The 24,722-nt window shown below is 38.9% G+C and overlaps 1 protein-coding gene across 6 annotated transcripts in view; it reads left to right on the forward strand.

The window, feature by feature from the left end:
- Window positions 1–24,722, forward strand: part of KTN1 (kinectin 1) — a 99,697-nt gene that overhangs the window by 18,003 nt on the left and 56,972 nt on the right. For 5 of the 6 annotated variants that reach the window (XM_079767899.1, XM_079767901.1, XM_079767898.1 and 2 more), the window contains exons 6-18: window positions 1,134–1,250; window positions 1,863–2,003; window positions 7,652–7,758; window positions 8,698–8,830; window positions 10,591–10,678; window positions 17,868–18,034; window positions 18,461–18,529; window positions 20,245–20,282; window positions 20,999–21,089; window positions 22,620–22,688; window positions 23,199–23,236; window positions 23,388–23,469; window positions 24,260–24,328. In XM_079767899.1, the coding sequence (XP_079624025.1) occupies window positions 1,134–1,250; window positions 1,863–2,003; window positions 7,652–7,758; window positions 8,698–8,830; window positions 10,591–10,678; window positions 17,868–18,034; window positions 18,461–18,529; window positions 20,245–20,282; window positions 20,999–21,089; window positions 22,620–22,688; window positions 23,199–23,236; window positions 23,388–23,469; window positions 24,260–24,328 (1,209 nt within the window). The remainder of the gene's footprint in view (window positions 1–1,133; window positions 1,251–1,862; window positions 2,004–7,651; window positions 7,759–8,697; window positions 8,831–10,590; window positions 10,679–17,867; window positions 18,035–18,460; window positions 18,530–20,244; window positions 20,283–20,998; window positions 21,090–22,619; window positions 22,689–23,198; window positions 23,237–23,387; window positions 23,470–24,259; window positions 24,329–24,722) is intronic. The other variant, XM_079767902.1, reaches the window with a different exon arrangement.

A 24,722-nucleotide genomic window follows, 5' to 3' on the forward strand; every position in this document is an offset into this window, starting at 1 on the left:
TTTCTGTTTGTTGCTTCTATTTGGATTATATTTCTGAGATGGTGTTACTTTTACTTCTGCTTTGGGTTTTGCCAGCACATATTTTATCTCATTCTGTGGTCTGGTCTTTTCTCTGAGCTCTTTCTCTGAGCTCTGTTCTTTGCTCTTCTTTTTCCAGAAATGACTGTTATACTAGATTTTTAAAAATCATGGTGATATTTTTTAATTACAGTTTTTTTCTACTCTTTGACAATCTTTTTCTGGTGATTTTTCTTCTTGCCATTTGTTTTTTCTTATTATTTTTCTTTCCTTTTTCTTGTATCTTGTATAGACCCTGTTTTATTTCTTTTTGATCAGTACTCCTGTTCCACTGAGGGGTGTTCTCGTTGGGCTGTGTGTGTAATTGAGTTCTTTTAGCCTTTCCTTTTTCCCAGATAAAATCTTCATTATGGAGAGTTCACTAGAGAAACTTGGTCAAACTCCCTTGACCATGCTTCACTGTAGCTGCTCTCTCTGAGTAAAGTTTGTATGATTTCTTCTTTTTTATTTTATTTTTTATTCTGCTTCTTGAGACCTTCTTCCAAGAAAATTTCTACCTTCTATTTTTGTACTTGTTCCTGATGTCAAATGGGAGATTGTTGGTTTTACTTCTCAGGACATGCCTATTAACTTAAGAGAACTAAGCACCCATGGCGCTTCTGCAGTTTTGGGTATATTCTGACAGGGTTGTTGAGCACCTGTGTTTGATTTCCACTGCTTTTGGCAATCTTTCCTGATATTACAGATGACTTTGACATCACAGATGACTTTCATTTTGGTGCATTTTGGTTTCATATTATTCTTTTGATCTTTTAGGAGGAGGAGGGGGAGGTGGCTATATTCACTCATGGTTAAAAACTGGAAGACCTATATAATTCTTTGTAAAAATATGTTTTTTGATTAATATGTATCCTATTATATGCATCAGAATATATACTGATACAGTGACTTTTCTGAATGATATTTTACTGACCACTAGTTGGCAGTCATTCTACTTATATGTATTAGTGAACTCTGCATTGGCCTAAGAACACTTGATCTGGATATTTCATTTTCATAATTTTCATTAGCTTGTGTTAACTACTACTAATACTGTATTGATTTCTCAATTATAGTCAAGTAAAGGAGAATTGACTGTACTTGTACATCAGCTTCAAGAGAAAGATAAATTACTTGCTGCTGTGAAGGAAGATGCTGCTGCTATGAAAGATCGGTGTAAGCAGTTAACCCAGGTGAAGTCATTCTTGCATTTAAAGGATATACTTTTTTTTTTTTAAGCAAAGGCTGTTTTATCTTTTTATTGATTTTAGAAAGAAGAAGGGAAAGTGAGAGAGAGAAAGAGAGAGAGCGAGAGAAACATCGATGTGAGAGAGAAACATCAATCGTTGCCTCCCACACATGCCTGACCAGATTCAAATCTGAAACTTGAGTATGTGCCCTGACTGGAGATTGAACTCACAACTTTGGTATCGGGACGATGTTCTAACCAACTGAGCTACCCAGCCAGGGGAACTGTTTTACTTTTAAAATGTTCTTTCTTATCAAGTTAGAAGGTAGGATTTATTTCAGGTTCAGCTCTAACTCTTAGACCAAAAAGTGCATTTGAAATAAGAGTTAACAGAATAATGTTTATGAGGGAATTGGTGTAAAGAGGTGAGATGCAGATGACAGTTTTTTTTTTTAACCTTTCACCTTACTTGTAAAGTACTTATTTCAGAATTCATGATTATTTTACTGACATCATTTTTACTGATGTTAAAATGTTTTCTTATTATTAGAGTTGTATGTACTTCTATTTTTAATAACACATTTTTCATAATATTTTTTCTGGTTTGCTCTTCTAGGAAATGATGACAGAGAAAGAAAGAAGCAATGTGGTTATAGCAAGAATGAAAGATCGGATTGGAACATTAGAAAAGGAACATAATGTATTTCAAAACAAAATGCATGTCAGTTATCAAGAGACTCAACAGATGCAGATGAAGGTATATCTTCATTCTTTGAAAACAAACAAGTATTTGCATTGATTTAATTAAGTGCCTAATATGGTAAGGCTCTATGCTGGGTTATGGTACAGTGGTAGTTAAACTGGCTGCCTCCTTAAGTAAACAACTTTTGTATGTGGGGATGAGGTAGGGTGCTGGAAGCTGACAAGTAAATAATCCATTATAATAGTGGTGTAAGCATTGGGTGCTTTGGAACAATGGAGATGGGAGATGGGGAAGAGAAGGAATGATAGGGAAGACTTGTTAGAAATGATATTCAGACGGTTGAATCTTTTGAAACCATTAGGCATGGTCAGCTACTAGTAAGAGGATGAAGGAGTAGGCACTGGGTATAAGAGGTTTTTACTTTGTGTGATTCCTTAGTCATATCTCTAGAGATGATGATTCATTGGGTCTATATTGGGGCTATTTGAGCTTTTTAATTAGTGTACTCCAGTGTTTCCAATACAGAATGTTTGGAGATAGCAGTTTGTAAGAAATAAAACTTATGTTATTTGGGAGTCAGGGCTGGAATGTAGAAGAGAAGATCTAGAGAAGTAAATAGAGGTCCTGTCTTAACCTTTTGCACTCGGATGTCGAGTGTGACTCGACACGGTTAGCATCGGTAGCAGCTCGTATGTCGAGCCACACTCGACACGTAGTTTCACTGCGGGGGGAAGAGGGATTTTTGTCTATTTTTCCAGTATCTTTTCTTGTTTTCATTAGCGTGAAAGGACAAGTAAAATGTAAATGCCGTCTCAACTGATGCCAAAAAAGAAAAAATGAAAAACCAATAACGCATGTGAAATTTATTAGGAAACTAGTACATGATCTTGTTGGAGAATTCAGAGATGGTACACTAACTTCCAGGGGTAGATTATTATCCACTAACTTAGAGCAACGTTTAGATGGAAAGCTCCATATAATCACACCTCACCCTAACAAAAAACACAAAGATTGTGTTGTTTGTTCTAACAGAAAAATCAAAGGAGGAAGAAGAGAGACGGTTTATATTTGCAAAACATGTGAATGTAAACCAGGTCTTCATGTGGGTGAATGTTTCAAAAAATATCACACCATGAAAAATTATAGAGATTAAAATTACTCTTTGAATGTATCAATAATTTGAAATATAAAAAAATCCAAATAAATAAGTTTGTATGAAAAGAAACTCCAGTTTTTTATTCTACTGCTGCGCTTTGTAAAATCTGGGGTATTTAAAAAATTAAATCCCGAGTAGAATAAAGGAATTGAGAAAAAAGCAAGCGAGTGCAAAGGGTTAAAGGGCCTTGTATAACTGAGATTGGGGAGCCAGTGAAATTTAGCAAACCAGAAGTGTTGATGCTGGAGGAATTAAAAGGCCAGACTTCCCAGACACAGGTGGGAGTGAGGCTCTGGGCGTGCCACTGAAAGAAGCATTTTCAGAAGCCCCCATGGGAGGATGTAATGTGGAAGAAGGTTTTATTGGGGTAGAGTTATATTTCTCCAGTTCCAATATCCCATTTCTCCCATGCCAGTCCTGGAAGAGGGGCAGCTGGGAGTTCAGCAGAGTCAGAAACAAGGCCAGTGTCCAAAGTTTCTGTTCACTGTTGCAGCCGGTTGTGGTTCAGCATTCAGACCAGATTATAATACATCAGTCCATGTGTGGAATCCAGCATGGCCTTGTGCCATGTGGGTACAGCGTAGCCTCCTATAGCTGGAGTCCCCAGAAGGATGGCATGTGTGTGAGAGAGAGAGGAAGGGCTGAGCTTTCTTTGTTTAGAAGTTTATATATTTAGATTTCCCGAGCTTGCAGTAGCCACGCTCATTCAGGTGTGATTGACAGGCAAGTATTTTTCCACTTCACTCAGACCTTACTGGGAATGTGTCTAAACTACCTTTCTCTAGTCCCTTCTCCAGTCAGTGAGCTGGGAACAAACTTGGAGTATTAAATGCAGCTTTTTGGCAAAGCTGAACAAATGTCATGCCTATACTATTCGATTTCCCCTTTCATTCCTTTCATGTTAAATAACAATCAGGTTATTAAAATGGCATCAGTGTTATAATATTAGTATTTTAAATTATTACTCCGACAGTATTGTGGAGAATGGTACAAAGGATAGATCTTTTGGAAAGCTTTGGCAGGAAACCAAGAGAACAAAGTTCTGAAATCAGATGTTGACAATAGAAAGATGAGTTTGAGTGATTTAAAAGAGTAGATAGAGCTTAGTGATAGAGTGGAGGAGAGAGGAGGAGAGAAATGATAATGAAGGATAATCCTACAGTTTTGGTTCTGTCTCTTGTTCTTACTTTCACCTGTCTTCTATCATTTAAGAAAGTTCAGTTCTTACTGTATATATCTTTTCTCTGTATCATACATTTTCATGATTCCAATTAGGTCTAGTTCAGCGATTTTTTTTTTGTCTTTTTTTTGAGATTTAAATATCATCTTTATTGCAAATAAAGAGGGTTTTGGAGAACCTGGTTTGGGTCTGCTTGCCAAGTGGGCTTATAATACCCTCTTAATTGAACTTCCTGAACCAGTAATTTTTCGATATTATTATCATTGCTGGCTGATGCTTCAGTTTGGAAGTTCTTATCATCACCTGTCTAAAATCATACTCTTTTGATCAGATTGTTTTTGTTTTCCAACATTTTGAGGCATTATTATTACTCTTCAGTCCTTTGACTTTTCTCCCTTGGTCAGTCTATAGTTTATTCTTAATACCTTAATAGATACTGTATTTCTTGTTACTCTTGCATTTAATTCTTAGACATTACCTTAGTTTAGTATTTCATACTGTTGCCGGTGGAAATGGGGTCCTTTCACAGAGTTGCAAGAAAAGCATTTCAGGAGACCCATGCATGGGAGGATAAGATGCAGTGGTAAGGTTTATTGGGATAGAAATAGAAGGCTGCCCCCAGGTTCCTGATACCTCATCACCAATCGTCCCCCTGTGAAAAAAGTTTAGCATTGCCTTCATCAAACCCAGGAAAATAGTTAATGTCCAGAAATTCTGTGCCCTTTGTTTAGTCCATGTCAAAACTTAGTCCAGTTCGACTTCTGTCCCTGTCTAGCTAGCACAGTCTCTGTTCCTGTCTGCACTCCATTTGGCGCTGTGTTGCTTTACCCAGGCTAGCACTTGGTGCCTGCACTTAGAGTGCCCATGGCTGGCTGGCCTCCTGCAGGCGGCTGCTATGCCCACATGGCTGCTGTGGAGAGAGAATGCATGAGCACATGAATGAATGCATGTTATGGGATCAGAGAGAGAGACAGACAGATTGAGAGAGAAAGAGAGAGATTGCCTTTAAGCTCAGATTGTTTTATCTCTGATTTGGGAAGGACCAGGTGCTCTTTCAAACCAACCCTTGGTGCTGGGTCCTCCCCCTAACTGATCCAATTTTTAGTTCTTTCCTGTTTCTGTGTCTCTTATCCAATCAGATCCTTTTCCCAGGTAAGGTAGCTCCTCTCCTTTATGGTCTCCATCTTGGCTCCTGTGCATGCCTGAAAGTGGAAAGATCTTCCCTTGTACCATCTTGGCTTCTACTGAGCATGTGCCCAGTAGAGGAATTTCTTCTTTGTTGTTTTATTCCTTCCCCCTTTAGTTTGGGAGAGTGTGCCAATTATACCCAGGGGAAATTGGAAGCCAGTCCTTCCTCCCTATATGGGGCAAGGAGGGGTGTTAATCCTGTTGGTGGGGCAATACTCTGATGCCCTCAGTTCGCAGGCCGACGCTCTATCCACTGAGCGAAACCGGCTAGGGCTCTACTGCAAATTTTTAACTTATTCTTCACAGCTATCAAAGTCCAAATGTTTTTTATGGAATTACACTAATAGTGGAATAGTACAAAAGAAGTGAATGACTGTTATCAGGTTATTACCCCATCCACTGCTGCTTTTATGCTTTCATTTGGTCCAATCCTCCATCTTCCCATCCTCTAGTCATTTGAAATATTCTTTTCTGTAAGTCAGGTTATGGAAGAACTGATTTTTCCAGCCCCAAGTGATATTTTCTTCTTCTTAATTGCTACTTAATGTTGATTTAAAAATTAGCTAGGTACTTATAGCATCATCTTTTATTGAGGATGAAAGGTGTTGAAGTGGTTCATCTTTTTTTTTTTTTTATTGCTTATAGAGGCCATGATATATAGATTCCATATAATAAATTCTCTGAAAAATAGAAACATACATTTTAATTTCTCTTAAATAGATTTATTAAAAATTATTAAGATTATTTCACATATTAAAGTAAGATATGTCCTTATGGAGATATAAGAGTCAGTGTTCTTTATCTTTTGAGTCTATAATTCCGAAATAAAAAATTAGAGGCCAGAATATTTTTGCAAATAGAATTTTGTGTAATGAATTTGCCATATATTTGGTTATGGCTCAATTTGCAATTTAGTATAAATGTATTGAACATCTTTTCAACTTTAAAACTTGATTAATAAAATCTTTAAAAAATATTGTGTACATAAAATTGACATAGGATTAAGATAGGCTTAATTCTGTATGAGTCTGGGGTAGGAAAAAGATTCTAAATCATTTTTAGTTCTGAAACAGCATCTCTGTGTATTTATTTTGCATTTCAAATATGATAGCAGCTAGCATTTACTTGCATTTTTAAAAAAATATTTTTTAATTGATTTCAGAGAGGAAGGTAGAGGGAGAGAGCGAGATAGAAACATCAATGATGAGAGAGAATCACTGATTGGCTGCCTCCTACATGCCCCCCACTGGAGACTGAGCCTGCAACCCAGGCATGTGCCTTGACCAGAATTGAACCCGGGATCCTTCATTCCACAGGCCAACACTCTATCCACTGAGCCAAATTGGCTAGGGCTACTTGCATTCTTTTTAAAAAAATATATTTTTATTGATTTCAGAGAGGAAGTGAGAGTGAGAAATAGAAACATCAGTGATGAGAATCATTGATCAGCTGCCTCCTGCATGCCCCCTACTGGGGATTGAGCCCACAACCTGGACATGTGATCATGATCAGACTCGAACCCAGGACCCTTCAGTCTGTAGGCCGACGCACTATCTACTGAGCAAAACTGGCTAGAGCTCTTTGCATTCTTGGATTTCTGTGACAGCTGGTATTTGCTTTGCATTCATCACTATCAAAATGTAATTCATCTTTTAAATCCTGTATAATAAAGAGCTAATATGCTAATTAGACTGAACAGCAGAATGACCATCTGGACGACCATCCGGACAACCTTCCAGACGAAGCCAGGGCTGCGAGGGCCGGCTGAGGCTGTGGGGGGCTGCGAGGGCCGTCCAAGGATGGTGCAAACTTTATTCTTAATGTTTTTTACGTTCTCTTCACAATAAAGTGTCTTTTAAATGTTAGCTCTGGCAGCCCTCGCCAATTTGGCTCAGTGGATAGAGTGCCGGCCTGCTAATCAAAGAGTCTTGGGTTTGATTCTGGTCAAGGACACGTATCTTAGTTGCAGGCCCCTCTCTGGTCCGGGCCCTGGTCGGGGCTTGTGCAGGAGGCAACCAATTGATGTGTTTCTCTCACATTATTGTTTCTTTCTTCTATCCCTCTCTCTTCTACTCTCTCTAAAAATGAATGGAAAAATATCCTCAGGTGAGGATTTAAAAAAAAGTTAGCTTTGGCAGTCATTGTTTTCTACATCTTATGTTTATAAAATAATTTTAGTTCCAGCAAGTTCGTGAGCAGATGGAAGCAGAGATAGCTCACTTGAAGCAGGAAAATGGCATATTGAGAGATGCTGTCAGCAACACTACAAACCAACTAGAAAACAAGTATGTTTCCAAATGCTTTATTTTTAATTGAATGGCAGAGTATTTTCTTGAATCTTCAAAGTGATGTTTGATAGTGATTGGTTAGACTTTTGCTTTTTATATTTGTTTATAAAATCAGTTAATTTAAAAAAACAATTCTCTTGCTCTGTGAAGAACCTCTTCAGCTAAACTACATGATAAATACTGTACCTCCAATGGAATGGTATATAAATTTATGAGACTGAAGTTTTAACCTTTTGCACTCGGATGTCGAGTGTGACTCGACACGGTTATCATCGGTAGCAGCTCGTATGTCGAATTGTATTGAATGTATCAATAATTTGAAATATAAAAAAATCCAAATAAATAAGTTTGTATGAAAAGAAACTTCAGTTTTTTATTCTGCTGCGCTTTGTAAAATCTGGGGTATTTAAAAAATTAAATCCCGAGTAGAATAAAGGAATCGAGAAAAAAGCAAGCGAGTGCAAAGGGTTAAACCATCTATCCCCCTTAACAGTAGTTATCAAATTTCATAATTCTGAAGAGCATCTTGGCATGTTAGTTGAAAAAGCATATTCTTGAGTTCGATCCCTAAATGATTATGATTCGGTGCTCTAAGATGGAGCCCAGGAGGGTACATATTAAGTCACATTCCACTGATAGTTACGTAGTTGGCTCTGATACTTTGAGAAACAGTGCATTAGAGAAGACTAGTAGCATCCTTACACAGACTAAATCCTAACTTTGATTTTAATACATTTTTCAGAATATCAGTTTGAGGGTGACACTGTTGATTATGCTTATGAGTGTGGTTATTTATTTTCTTGATTATATTATAGTGATTTTAGAATTTGTATAATTGTCATCAGAATGATTCAGAGGTTACACTCAATATGTTTTGCTTATTCTTTATATGAGTCAATAATAATGGGAGGTTCCTAATCTAGTTACTGTTTTCAGGCAGTCTGCTGAACTAAATAAACTGCGCCAGGATTATGCTAGATTGGTGAATGAGCTGACTGAGAAAACCGGAAAGTTACAGCAAGAGGAAGTTCAAAAGAAGAATGCTGAGCAAGCAGTTACTCAGCTGAAGGTGATATATTTCCACCCATATTTATCATTTCATAAATAATGTACACATTCAAATCAGTATCCTAAATGTATATAAAGGGTTGAGATATGTAGTTTGAGGCTGAATGGGACCTGTAGTACTTTGCCTATATACACGTGTATGCACTTATGTAAGAATTAAATATAGGCTTAAGTTTGAAGTTAAAGACTGTTTGAAGAAATGAAAAATGAAATGAGCTGATTGATAGGTACCAGTTGTACCGGTTAATAATGCGGATTTTGTAATCAAAGAAAACATGATAATCTGTACTAATAATAGAGGAATATGCAAATTAGCCAGGATGCTGTAACGTTATGACAGTTCAGCAGGGTGGGCGGGGCTGTGGGGCCGTGGGGCAGGACTCTGGGTCTGGCATGATTTTGTTCCACCCAGGCAGACTCCCCTGTGTCCTTGCAGCCAAATCCCGATGCGGACCTGGGGTTTACTAAACTTTACTGGAGCTGCTCCCCGCACCCCCACCCCCTGCCCCAGGACCATGCTGTCCACAGCAGGGCACCCTGGCAGCCTCCTGACAGGTGGGCAGTGGGTGAGAGCCAAGTAGGGCGGGGACGGCAGGGAGCCACGGAGGGGCGGGGCTGTTGGAGCCAAGTTCCCGGGGGTCTGAGGAGAGCGTCTGACATGAGCCTGGACTGCAAAGAAGGAAGAGGAAGCGGCCACGGGGAGCTCTTCCAATCCCCCTGCATGGACACCCTACCCCAGCCCCCGCACCCACGGGAGGGCGGGGAGACTGACTGGACGGGCACAAGACCCAGCCTCGGGTAGCCGCAGCCCGCACCTTCGACTCTTGATCTCTTCCCCCGCCACCCCTGCCAGGGGCGCCCACAACATTGAGAACTAGAGGCCCAGTGCATGAAATTTGTGCACGGGGGCGGGGGGGGGGGGTGGTGTCCCTCAGCCCAGCCTGCACCCTCTCCAATCTGGGACCCCTTGAGGGATGTCCGACTGCTCAGTGGGATCGGACCTAAAAGGGCAGTCGGACATCCCTCTCACAACCCAGGACTGCTGGCTCCCAACCACTCACCTGCCTACCTGTCTGATTGCCCCTAACTGCCCTCCCATGCCGGCCTGATCGCCCACAACTGCCCTCCCCTGCTGGCCATCTTGTGGTGGCCATCTTTGACCACATGGGGGCAGTCATCTTGTGTGTTGGAGTGATGGTCAATTTGCATATTACCTCTTTATTATATAGGATTATATAGGATTTGTCTTGCTGGTATGTATATTGTTGGCATTTACACATATGGAAGTTTGTTCTCTGGATATGGATAAGTAGATAATGACACTAAAGATTGAAGTATTGTGCTATACCTCATATTACAAATTATAGGTACCTACTGAAATTTAGCAATAAAGATACCATCTTATCTTTTGAAAGCCTATTAGCTCATGGAAGCTTAATGGAAAACAGATTACAGCTAAGAGGATCAGATATATACATAGTAGCTATAATGATCCACCAGCACAAATATTGTTTTGAAATAATTTCCAATCTCTAAATTCTGTATACAGGTGGTGGTGGTGGTGGTGGTGGTGGTGGGGGCATAGAATGGCTGTGGCTGATAATATCCATGCATATTATCAGGCTAAACATATCTGCCTATCTTATTAAAATGTAGGAGACTAGTTGTTGGAATAAGCAGTTTTATGATACAACAGTAAAGGTAGAGGATACTTAAAAATAAATGCAATCCTGTGTTTGTGCTGATTTATCCATTCTCCAGGTTCAATTACAAGAAGCTGAGAGAAGACGGGAAGAAGTCCAAAGTTATATCAGGAAGAGAACAACAGAGCATGAGGCAGCACAGCAAGGTAAGGGGAAGAGGTAGTCATGTAAATTTAGTATATAATTCTGGATAAAATTTTCTCCCCTTTCCATACTGTAGAGACAGTATGTAATTTGGCATTTTGGTTATAGTTCAATAAAAATAGCTTTTAAAGCACCTTTATTACTTTAACATTCCCTAGGGTTTTACAGATAAGCACTCTAGCTCTGGTCATTGGGGCTCAGCTGGTTGGAATATAGTCCCTACACCAAAAGGTTGCAGGTTTAATACCTGGTTAGGACTGGTATTGAAAGAAAACCGATTGATTTTTATCTCTCACATTAATGTCTGTCTGTCCGTCTGTCTGTCTGTCTCTTTCCCCCTCCCCCCGTCTATAAATCAATTAGCATGCCCTCAGGTGGGGATTTTTAAAAAAAAGCAGTCTAAAAGCTTTGTCTGAAGCATTAAGTTGCAAAAAAATTATATAGTCCATAATAGGGTAATGCAACCCTTGCTCTGTGTTTCCTTTCTGTAGTTATTTATTCCTTTTGGTTCTTTGATCAACTCTTCATTTGATTTTTCTAAGGGTCTCACTTCCTATATTGTGAAGAGAAAAACAAGATCATTATTATTCCAAGTAGTTGATTTAAAACTCCCTAGTCCTTAAATACTAACTTTCATGTCTTTATTCTTAATTTTATAAATATATATGGGAGATAATGAAGCTTGTGTGTTATTTATGTCTCCACTACTCATTTTCTTATATAATTTTATAATTTGGGTCTTTAAAGCTTTGGTTTCTTTTTATTTCTTTTTTCTCCTCAAGTATTTCCCTTTGGTTCAGTGTATAAATACTAGAGGCCCGATGCACGAAATTCGTGCAAGGGGCTCAGCCCTCACAGCCCTGGCTTCATCTGGAAGGTCATAGGGATGGTTGTTTCTACGCTTTTATTATTATAGATACTCAAGATATTGAAGCCCTATTTCTTTATATGTAAAGTTTATATTTATGTTAAGATTCATTAGCTTATTCTTAAAATTAATATTTTATATTTAATCAACAAAGCACACATGAGTCTTGCTAAAATAATTGTAACTATAAACTTATATATCTGCCTGGCCGGCATGGCTCCGTGGTTGAGTGTCGACCTATGAACCAGGAGGTCACCTTTTGATTCCTGGTCAGGGTGCATGCCTGATTTATGGCTTGAGGGCGTGAAGGAGGCAGCTGATCAGTGATTCTCTCTCATTGATGTTTCTATCTCTCCCTCTCCCTTCCTCTCTGAAATCAATAAAAATATATTAAAAAAACCCAAACAAGATCAAAACTATATATAACTATATGTAACTATAAATAACTAGAGGCCCAGTGCACAAAATTCGTGCACAGCGGCGGGGAGGGGTTGTCCCTCAGCCCAGCCTGCACCCTCTCCAATCTGGGACCCCTTTAAACGGGCAGTCGGACATCCCTCTCACAGTCTAGGATTGTTGGCTCCCAACAACTTGCTTGTCTGCCTGCCTGATTGTCCCTAACTGCTTCTGCCTGCCAGCCTGATCACCCTCAAACCACTCCCCTGCCAGCCTGATCAACGCCTAACTGCTCCGCTGCCAGCCTGATTGCCCCCAACTGTCCTCCCCCGCAGGCCTGGTTGCCCCCAACTGCCCTCCCCTGCAGGCCTGGTCGCCCCTAACTGCCCTCCCCTGCCGGCCCGATTGCCCCTAACTGCCCTCCCCTGCCGGCCCGATTGCCCCTAACTGCCCTCCCCTGCTGGACTGATCACCCCTAACTGCCCTCCCCTGCTGGCCTGGTTGCCCCCAACTGCCCTCCCCTGCAAGCCTGGTCACCCCTAACTGCCCTCCCCTGCAGGCCTGGTCCCTCCCAACTGCCCTCCCCTGCTGGTCTGGTCGCCCCCAACTGCCCTCCCCTGCAGGCCTGGGTCCTCCGCAACTGCCCTCCCCTTCAGGCCTGGGACCCCCCAACTGCCCTCTCCTGCAGGCCTGGTCCCCCCCAACTGCCCTCCCCTGCAGGCCTGGGTACCCCCAACTGCCCTCCCCTGCTGGCCATCTTGTGGCGGCCATCTTGTATCCACATGGGGGCAGCCATCTTTGACCACTTGGGGGCAGCCATCTTGTGTGTTGGAGTGACTGTCAATTTGCATATTTGTCTTTTATTAGATAGGATAAAACTGTACTCTTATCCGAAGCAGTTACTTTTGCTTTTAGTCTTTTCTATCATAACTTACTTTATGTTAATATAAGTGACTTTTTAATGGAAAGTAACTGCTTTTTAAAAAAATTAAATTTATTGGGGTGACATTAGTTAATAGGGTTGTATAGGTTTTAAATGTACATTACTATGATAAAACATGTATATTGCAATGTGTGCCCACCACCCAAAGTCAAATCATCTTCCATCACCATACATTTGGCCCCCTTTACCCCTTACTACCCCTCACCTCCTTCCCTCTGGAAACCACCATACAGTTGTCTGTCCGTGTCTCTTGAGTTTCAGTTTTATGTCTTACATATGAGTGAAATTATATGGATCTTAGCTTTTTCTGACTAACTCATTTTGCTTAGCATAATATTCTCAAGGTCATCCCATGTTGTCACAAATGCCAGTATTTCATCTTTTCTTATGGCTAAGTAGTATTCCTTAGTGTGTGCCATATCTTCTTTCTCTACTTCTCTGTTGAAGGACACTTTGGTTGTCTCATGTCTTGGTCACCATGAATAATGCTGCAGTGAACATAGGGATGCATATATCTTTGTGAATACTAGTAAATGTTTTCGAGTTGTTCGGGTTGATACACAGAAGAGTTTTTTGAGGAATCCCCATACTGTTTCCCATAGTGATTATACCAGCTTATTGCCCCACCAGCAGTGTGGGGGTTCCTTTTTCTCCACAACCTCTACAACACTTGTTATTACCTATCTATATATATAAAAGCCAAGCAACCAGAATGATGGAACGACTGTAATGACCGGTTGCTATGACGTGCATTGCAGTGGCCAAACGGCCCCATCAGGGCCCTGATCAGCCCTCCCCAACCTCTCATGGTCCCTCCCCCTGGCTGTTCCTGCCCCCAATCAGCCCCTCCCCCCCAATCGGGCGGGGCCAGCCAGCCAACCCTTCTGTGGCCCCTCCCCCTGATTGGCCCCCATTGGGGTGGGCTGGCCAGACCCCACCTGTGTACAAATTAATGCACCAGGCCTCTAGTCTTGTTGATAATAGCCTTTCTAACAGGTGGTGTCTCATTGTAGTTTTGATTTGCATTTCCCTAATAGTGAAGTTGAACATCTTTTTATATAACTGATAGTTGTCTGTATGTCTTTTTGGGAGAGGTGTCTATTCAGGTCCTCTGCTTATTAAAAAAATTTTTTTAAATTGATTTCAGAGAGGAAGGGAGAGGGAAAGATAGAGATAAAAATATTGTTACTGGGAAACTCCTGGGTGGGCTCAGGCTGCCCATTGCTGTGTCCAATAACAAAGGGTTGAATCATATAAGGCGTTTATTGAGAAGGCTAGCCAACCAAGAAGACAGGGTACCTACAAGCATTCAAATCCTGTCTTACAGCAAGGTGCAGGGGCCAGGATTATAAAGGGGCATGAGCTATAATGAGGCTAGGAATGGAATGCAGTTACATGCAGTCCTGGAGGTCCGTAGACATCAGCTATTGTCTTTAGTCATCAGGTGATGAGATGATGTTTTGACTCCTGGTGGGTTGGTCTGACCCTGCTTATCGGTTCTGCTTGCTGGATTCACAGCCAAGTCACCCCCTCAATCGCTTTGCACAGGCCTTGAAAAAAGGAAACTTTAAGAAAAACGTAACCCCCTATTCACATATAAGAAACTTAACCCCCTATTCACATAAGTATATGTGTTCTAAAACTTAAAATAATATGATTATTTTTCACATTAATTCAGGTGCTCTATCAGATTATAAGTCCCTCTCTCAATATCAGTGATGAGAAAGAATCATTGATTGGCTGCCTCCTGCACGACCCTATTGGGGATTAAGCCACAGTCTAGGCATGTGCCTTGACCGGGAATCAAACCAATGACCTTTTGGTTCATGGGTTGACACTCAACCACTGAGCCACACCGGCTGGGCTGTATGAGTTCTTTATATATTTTAGATATGAATCCCTTGTCTGAGCTGTTGCTTACAAAAAACATTTCAACATTTCCCAGTTGGTTGGTTGCCTTTTTTTTTTTTATGTAGTTAGTTTCCTTTGCCGTGCAGAAGCTTTTTAGTTTGTAATAGTCCCACTTATTTTTGCCTTTACTTCCTTTGCCTTTAGGGTCAAATTCATAAAATGTTCTCTATGACTAAGGTCCGTAAGTTTGCTATCTATGTTTTCTTCTATTTATTGTAATTTATTGTTTCAGATCTTATGTTTAGGTTTTTGATCCATTTTGAATTAATTCATGTACATGGGGACAAATTAACCTAATTTCATTCTTTTGCCTGTGTCTTTCCATTTTCCCAGCACCATTTATTGAAGAGGCTTTCTCTTCTCCATTGTGTGTTTTTGGCTCCTTGGTTAAACATTATTTGCCCATATACCTGTGGTTTTATTTCTGGGCTCTCAATTCTGTTCCATTGGTCAGTGTGTCTGTTCTGCCAATACCATGATGTATTGATTATTGTAATTCTGTAGAATGTGAAGTCAGATATTGTGATACCTCCAGCTTCTTTCTTTTTCTAAGGATTGCTTTGTCTATTCTGAGACTTTTGTGGTTCCATACAAATCTTGTGATGTTTTTGTTCTATTTCTTAAAGAAAACGACATTGCAATTTATTTACTTATCGTTAATCTTCATTTGAGAATATATTTTTCATTGCTTTTTCAGAGAGTGGAAGGAGGGGGAGCAGAGAGAGAGAGAGAGAGAGAGAGAGAGAGGGAGAAACATGAATGTGAGAGAGACAAATCCACTGGTTCCTTCCCAAACCTGTCCCGACTGGGGGTGGGAAGGGAACCCTTGACTGGGAATCAAACCTGCAACCCTTTGGTGCTTGGGTCCGACACTCTAACCACTGATCACACCGGCCAGGGTGATAATGGGATTTTGATGAGGATTGATTAAATCTGTATATTGTTTTGGGTAATATAGCCATTTTCACAGTGTTGATTCTTCTAGTCCATGAACAGAGAATATCTTTCCATTTCATTGTGTGTTTTTCAATCTCTTTTAATAATGCTTTGTGGTTTTCAGTATATAGGTCCTTCACATCCTTTGTTAAGTTTATTCCTAGTGATTTTATTCTTTGGTTGCAATTGTATCATATCTCTAATTAAGCATATTATTTATATTTACACTGCTATTTCTTGATAGGCATCAGTTAACTTTCTGTCACAGGAAATGAGGGCTTAATACTCTCACACCATTTCTCTCACCTTTCCCTCATCCTCCTGATAAGGTTATGTATACTTTTTGATCATGTCAATATTCATTGTTTACATCATTATGACTCTGTACTCAGTGCTGAGCCAAGAAAAATATTAAAACGGCAATTCTTTTCTTAAACAGTGTTTTAATTTTCTGGAGCTAATTATTGCTTTATGTTTTTAAGTTGCTTGATCTTTGTTTTACCATTTAAATTTTTACCTGTGGTTAAACTCCCTTTAACATTTTCCCCTCCCCTAGCCTCTCAACATGTTAGATAATGGAGACCCTATCAGTTTTTCTTGGAGCTATCTGTCTGGAGTACTCAGTCTTCTGTTTGAGTATCTTACTTTCTAGGTTTGCTCCATACCTATCTTCCTGAGACTTAGTTTTGTCTCTTTATCCTGTATTTTGCATCTTGTGTCACCGCCATCTTTCTTGCTTTCCTCTCTCATTTAATAGCAAATATTTTAGTATCTTCACAAGAATAAGCCTTGAAGTACATATGTTTGTATATCTGAAAATGTTTTTATTCTTTCTACTTTCATGCTTGTTTTATAGTTTGACTAGATGTAGAGTTCTGGGTTGGAAATAATTTTCCCACAGATTTAACTTCTACTGTTGCTGATAAGAAATATTATGCTCTTCTGAGTTCTAAACCTGGACATTATTATTATGTCTTTAATTTCAGGAGCTCTTTTATGAATTGTGTTCCATTCTGATATTAGTATCTTCTTATGGAAGAAACATATAACATTTCTTAAAACATATCTAATGCACACACATACGCATTCCTTCTTCCCCCTATTTCCCTCTCTGTTCTTGGTGGTAGTCAACCATGTTCTGCCCGTGTTATCCCTTCTCCCTGTTTTGGACTTGATTGTGTTATGGAGCCAGGAGGCAGCTCTCATAATGTCTGGTATCATGATTTCCTGAACCTTTCTAGGTTTCTAGAACCCTTTCCCTTTCCTCCAAGTTAGTGATCATCTCGCCATTCATTTTGTCTTAATTTCTTGTGATTTGGAGTTACATTTACTTATGATTGCATCAAGGATAGTTTCCCTCCCTCTGTCTCTGTCTCTGTCTCTGTCTCTCTCTCTCTCTCTCTCTCTCTCTCTCTCTCTCTGTCTGTCTGTCTTGGGGTTATTAGAAGAGAAGCAGACAGAAAATTTTTACTTCATCTTACACCAGGACATTTGTCAGCTTTCAGCATCTTTCTCTGCTTTCCAGGTAGAAGAGTACAGGGAATTTAGAAGAAATTCACTAAATAACTTACTAAAGTACTTATGAAAAGGTGTTGGAAATCAAGAAATGGTATAGCCCTGGCCAGTGTGGCTCAGTTGGGCGTCGTCTCATACACAGAAAGGTTGCTGGCTCAATTCTGGGTCAGGTCAGGGTACATGCCAGGGTTGTGGGCTCAATCCCCGGTAGAGGGCATGCAGGAGGCACCCGATCGATATTTTTGCTTCCCCAGTGATGTTTCTCTCTCTAAAAAAATCAATAAAAAAAATAAGATGATATAACAGTTTTAAACATCACGTACTGTTCAGTTAACACATTTATTGAATATGTACTGTATGTCAAGCATTGGTCACAGCTCTGGATTCAGAAAAGGTAATCTCTGATTTCAAAAAGCTGGGTGAGAAGACGAATTAGTATTGTGTGGCAGGTACTGTGATTAAAAGTAAGCACATAGGCTGTTCATATGCAGGCAGGAAGGAGGGAGCAGAGGAGACATTCAAGGAGGGTTTTTCAGAGGAGATAATGTCTACACTAAATAAAGATGAGTATCAGTAACTAGGAAAGGAAGAGACCTTTGTAAAACACAATGCTTTGTTACAGATTTACAGAGTAAATTTGTGGCCAAAGAAAATGAAGTACAGAGTCTGCATAGTAAGCTTACAGATACCTTGGTATCAAAACAGCAATTGGAGCAAAGACTAATGCAGTTAATGGAATTGGAGCAAAAAAGGGTGAATAAAGAAGAGTCTCTACAAATGCAAGTTCAGGTATCTAGTTTCCTCTCTTTTAAAAAATAAAGGTGGGCAGGAATTGGATGTATCTGAATAGAAGAGGGAGGATAGTCTGCCTTGTCCTAATTCTGGAGCAGTGATGAATAATTAAAACTTAATCTTTGAGCATTTGTCACAGTATGGTATTTTTGAATATATACTTAAAGATGTCCTCACCCACAGTCTTAGGCTTTTTGTATTAGATTAGGAACAACACAACATATTCTTAATTTCTACCTTGTAAATTAACTCGTTTAGAAGAATGCCTAATCATTATTGTTGTAAAATGACGTCTTTTGGAATCAAAGAATGCCTTTCTAAAAATAAACACATGTACCTGTAACTCATTTTGTTTGTATGCATTGGTATATTTAGTAACAGCACACTTTCCCCCCTCTCTTTTTTGGTTGCTGATTATGAAAGGATATTTTGGAGCAGAATGAGGCTTTGAAAGCTCAAATTCAACAATTCCACTCCCAGATAGCAGCCCAGGTAATGGTGCTCTCTTATTGTTTATCATTACTAATAGCTTCCTAGCTGTGTAACTAATCCTCTGAGTGCCTGTTGAGTGCTGAGCACTGGATTAGTCGTTGGGAGACTAGTCATAAATCAGTGTTGATGATCCTTGAGTGCTAAGCACTCTGATAATGATAATAAGAAACAATAAGAAATTCAAATTCAGCTAATTGAGAGGTGGGTTAGAGAGTTTTTGCCATATGAAGAAAAAAAATCCACAATTCTGTCACAAAACAGGAGGAATTGGCCAAATGATGTCAAGAATAGTCATTTGCCTATTAGAAGTGTTCTCTACTATTGACTAGCCATAAAGGAAAACTTTGTATTCCCTCAGGTGGTAGCAGTATGCTGATCATAACTCTCAGATTATATATGCAAAAGGATCATTTTAAGATTTATATTTCAGTTTAGTGAGTGGAGAAACCTTCCAAAGACCTGTTTTTCTTTAGCAGCATTTTAATGTAACCCATCTAGGTATTAACTATTTTCTTGTTGAAATTAATGTTCGATCCAAAGAATTGACTATTTTTGAAATATCAGAGGAACAGTTAAAATACTCTTTTTTTAAAAACTTTTTTTATTTTATTGACGTTTTACAGAGAAGAGAGAGGGATAGAGAGTTAGAAACATCGATGAGAGAGAAACATCTGTCAGCTGCCTCTTGCCCACCCCCTACTGGGGATGTGCCCGCAACCAAGGTACATGCCCTTTACCGGAATCGAACCTGGGACCCTTGAGTCCGCAGGCCGACGCTCTATCCACTGAGCCAAACCGGTTTCGGCAGTTAAAATACTCTTAATATGCTAATTTGGTTTAGCTTTCTACCATTTAATTAAAAAAGGATATATCTTTTTATTATGGTAGATATGTAGATATAGTCTTTGGAATATAAATAATAATACAGTGAGAAAAAAGAAAAAACCTCCGAGTATTTAACTTGTTCCCATTATATACATATTGTGAATTTTAATTCTTCAACTTTAAAATTCTAAAAATTGTTTGTAGAAAAACAATTAGCTTGGAATAGAAGTCACCTTTCTATATAAAAAGTAGTTTTCACATTTAAAACTTGTTTTTAAAGTTTCAGGCAAATTTAAAGTCCTAAAACTTTGAGATAGCAAACATTTCCTCCCATCCTCACCCCCCATTTGCTTTCTTTGTAGAAACTGTAGCCTAAAATTATTTAGGAAGAATTATTTAATATAGGGAAGGATGTTTGTGTGTTTATGGATGTGTATGTATATATAAATTATCAATTCAAATTGGATTAAAATCCAAGTTATTAGCTGAAAGAGAGCTCTAGAAAATTTATCAGGAATTAAATACTTAGAGGATGCTATAAATACCTTTTAAAAAGTAAAGATGTGCATAAGTATTACCAAAAAGTTTAATTCTTACCTTAATCATGAACTGTATCATTTAGTTATTGGAAATCGTTACTAAGGAAAAGAAGTACAGGGATGAAAAAGGAACTTCATGGCTGTTTTCCCGATGTTTTGTTTCTTTGTTGGTTGTTGTTGATCAAATTTGCCTTCAAAATAATAGCTACTATTTAATGAACACTTGTTATGGGCTAGATGATGCCTTAATAATTTTATATACTTTAATTTCTTTTAATTTTTAATGATTATTGTAAAACTTTTAAACTTTGTCCTAAATGCTTTTATGTTGACACTGTTTTTCTTTCTTAGACCTCTGCTTCAGTTCTAGCAGAAGAATTACATAAAGTGTAAGCCTGCCTGTCTACATTTCTCTTATAATTGCTTAGTCACCATTAACTTATTACCTGTTAGATTCAGTACTTATGATTAAATTTATATTCTAACTTGTTCAGAAAATGCAACTAAATTTGGAGCAACTCTCACCCTCTTGCCTGCCCCCCTCCCTCTCAATGATTTGGTTCCTGAAAAGTTAAACGTTCTGTGTTTTTGTCTTTATCATAAAAAGATTTGGGGAATTTTTTTCATTTGGGCTTGAGCATTTATGTGGGAGAGGTAATTATGATTTAAGATCAGTGGAAGTTAGTTTTTGTGTCTAAGTAGTTGCAGGTACTCTGTATCTAACTATACTGTGGTGGCCAAAACAAAGTTCTGTGTTTTTGTGTAATTGAGTTCAGAAGCCCTAAACTCAGGTTTTGTTTTTTGTATAGTAAATGTGGAAATTTATTAAAGAACAAGTACAGACTCCCACATGGGGAGGGAGAAAGAGTCCTCTCTAAACTCAGGTTTAGACATTGCTAGGCTTGTGAGCTTAAAAAAGTTACTTATTTTACCTCAAGTTTTAAAATAGGGATAGGTATTTTAAGGAGCTGTAGTGCGTATGACTGTTATTCCTACACTGAAAGGGGATTACAGAAATGAAAGGTACAGTTTATGTGAGAAACTGCTTTGATTTGAGGTTTGACATCTGATTATTTATTGAATGCAAATGTATTTCCCGTTAAAGGATTGCAGAAAAAGATAAGCAGATAAAACAGACTGAAGATTCTTTAGCAAATGAACATGATCATTTAACAAGTAAAGAGGAGGAACTTAAGGTACAGTAATTATTATAAACTAGGGGCCTGGTGCACAAAATTCGTGCACTGGGGAGGGGTCCCTCAGCCCAGCCTGCCCCCTCTCACATACTGGGAGCCCTCAGGGCATGTCCTACTGATGGCTTAGGCCCGCTTCCCGTTGGGAGCAGACCTAAGCCAAAGTCTGGCCTCCCTTTGCGGGAGGCGACCGTGCTGATTAGGGGAAGGTGCCAGCCCCATCACCCTGCTGCTGCATCCGCCAAGGTATTTTCATCAACACGGACTCTAGTCCCTTCACCATGAAAAAATGACAACTTTCTTTAGGCATTTTCAAGATGTATCTTTCATAGGATATGACATTTCTTTTTTTATTTTTATCCTCACCTGAGGATATGTTTCAATTGATTTTTTTCCCCCTTCCCTTCGATCCCAGGCTTGGCCCCTTCCCAAGCCTAAAGCCTCCACCCCAGGCTTTAGGCTTGGGAAGGGGTCCTCCCCACAAGGGGTCCCCCCCACCCTGCACCTCCGATCGCAGGCTCGGTCCCTTCCTCCCTTCCCCCCCCACCCCCCTGATGGCTGGCTGGGAGTGACCTGGGTGCTGAGGAGGTTCCCGGGACCCAGGTATGTACGCAAATTAACCGCCATCTTTGTTGGGTTAATTTGCATACTCTGATTGGCTGTGGGCGTAGCGGAGGTATGGTCAATTTACATGTTTCTCTTATTAGGTAAGATGGCTGAAATATTTTACAGTCATTGAGTTACCCTGATCTTGTAATCAGTATATGTGTTTATGAAGAAGAAAATACTCTAGCCCTAGTCAGTTTGGCTCAGTGGAAAGAGTGTCGGCCTGTGGACTGAAGAGTCCCAGGTTCGATTCTGGTCAAGGGCACATACCTGGGTTGCAGGCTTGATCCCTGGTAGGGGATGTGCAGGAGGCAGCTGTTCAGTGATTTGCTCTCATCTTTGATTTTTCTATCTCTCTTTCCCTCTCCCTTCCTCTCTGAAATCAATAAAAATATATTTAAGCCGAAACCGGTTTGGCTCAGTGGATAGAGCGTCGGCCTGCGGACTCAAGGGTCCCAGGTTCGATTCCGGTCAAGGGCATGTACCTTGGTTGCGGGCACATCCCCAGTAGGGGTGTGCAAGAGGCAGCTGATCGATGTTTCTCTCTCATCGATGTTTCTAACTCTCTATCCCTCTCTCTTCCTCTATGTAAAAAATCAATAAAATATATTTAAAAAAATATATATATATTTTTAAAAAAGAGAAAATACTCGAATTCATCTGAAAAATGTCTCTTTTCTAAACTACAAAATCCTTTTTAGCCCTCTAAGAGGAAAAGTTTAAAGGTTTTTTTTCTCACATGATATAATTGACAGTAATTTGGGAAATATGTTAAACAACAGGAATTGATGGTTTTTCTTTCTCACTTAAGAAATTATAATTTGAGACTTTTGCTTTGAGAACTTTGCTTAAGTAGAAGAGCATTTTACAAGCTTCAAAGTCAATTATATGAAGTCTTACTAATTCTATTTTTCCTTCTTGTTCTAGGATATACAGAATATGAATTTCTTATTAAAAGCTGAAGTGCAAAAATTACAGGCCTTGGCAAATGAACAGGTAGATCTTTATTGCTTTTTAAGCATTTACCTCAGAATTTCAGTTTGTCTATACTTATTTTTATTGGTATTGCAAGCTCTAATTTTACTCATGTAGACAGTAAATAAATATAATGGTTACTCGGGTCTGGCTCATGGTATGTTGTTGAAAGCCTTTTCTATTTTATATGCCTCTCACAACCCATCTATATATTAATTATTTTCATGTTGAAATTAATGTTCGAGCCAAAGAATTGACCACTTTTGATATATCAGAGGAGCAGTTAAAACATTCTTAATGTGCTGGTTTGTTCTAGCTTTCTACCATTTAATTAAAAAAGGACATATCTTTTTATTAGGATAAAGGTTGATCAATAAGTACAAAATATTGGATAGCAAAATGTATTGATATTGCTTTAATTTTACTTCAAATATATAAAAATGTAACTTTTTAATATGTAAAAATAAGTAAAAAAATAATTTAGATTACTGCCTGAGAAATGGCATAATTCTTATCTCATTCTAAACACAGGCTGCTGCTGCACATGAACTGGAGAAAATGCATAAAAGGTAATTAATGTATTGTTGAACATGGAGTCATTCATACATTTATGTCCAAGTATAATTACAGGAAATATTGCTGCTTATAACATAGTTGTGCACATAATTTATGTACACTTTCTCAATATATTACATGTTTTAATTGATTTTTTTCTCATAGTATTCGTGTTAAGGATGATAAAATAAGACTGCTTGAAGAGCAGCTACAGTGTGAAATTTCAAACAAAATGGAAGAATTTAAGGTGTGTGATTAAGCTTGTCATCTCTGCTTTTTTTGAACAACCTTGTAATAGTTTTCAGTTGAAGTGAATCTAGAAATACAACTTTTATGTGTAATGACTCTGAAACAGTGTTTCTAGAGTTTATCTGGGGACTTATACAAGCAATGCATTTTATCAGATTCCTCTTGCCTAGATTATCTTATTTCTACTTGTAACAGACTCTTGAAATTTGTTTTGCTCCAGCCTTTTCTCTACAGTTTTCAGTTGGTGGTTTGTGATGGTTCTGTCTGCCTTTGTTGTTGATGCGGTGCTAGTTTCTGGTCTGGCCAACCAGCTTGAGTGCTGTACAGCATTCTGATTCCCAGGGTGCATCTCTGTGTAGTATGATTTGCTTCTTGGGGGCTTTTATTTACTAGTACTCACTTAATGAAAGTATGGTTTCCCAGATTCCATTGGCACAAACTGTTCAGCTCTTTGAAATACACATGAAAGCAGTTCAAAGCACAGTGTTAACAGTCTTTTGGGATAAACTACATGACTGAAATAGGGGGCTCAGTAGAATTTGTTTTAGAGATTATTATACATGTACTTTATACTAGTACTGTATTCCTGTACTCTGGAATGTATTCATTAAAACTGGAAACTGGAGCCATGTGAGATTTGCATTCTTATGTACATTAGTATATAATTCACCTGCCACTTTATTAGTACTTAAAGCAATAATATGGGTTTGATATTTTTTTTAAAAACTTAAATTATTGCATTGTTACCTTTTCTTAATAAAACAGTAAATTTAGATTCTTTCTTCCAGATTTTAAGTGACCAAAACAAAGCATTACAATTAGAAGTTCAGAAGCTACAGACTCTTGTTTCTGAACAGGTAAGGTTTTTCATGAGCCTTTCTTCTTAAATAGTAACCAGTTCATTTACTTTGAAAAATATTGATTGTATTTTTATTGTTCTTGTGCTTATCAAATATCCAAACTAAGGAAAATATAACTTTTCTTCCTGAAAGGAAGTTAATGCTAACATGCTTATGAGCATCCCTCCTCCCGCCCAAAGGAAAGAAAAATGTAATAGTATGCATAAAAAGAATGTTTTAAGTTATTTTGATGCATTTGGTTCTGAGGATAAAAGTCCTCAGACTTGGAACTTCACATTTTCTAAGGCATCATGGTTCCCTAAAAGGAGAATGGGTTTGGCTCAGCCAGTGTTGCTCAGTGGTTAAGTGTTGACCTATGAACCAGGAGATCATGGTTCGATTCCCAGTCAGG

Source organism: Cnephaeus nilssonii (assembly GCF_951640355.1).
Source record: "Cnephaeus nilssonii genome assembly, chromosome: 4".
NCBI classification, from domain to species: Eukaryota; Metazoa; Chordata; class Mammalia; order Chiroptera; family Vespertilionidae; genus Cnephaeus; species Cnephaeus nilssonii.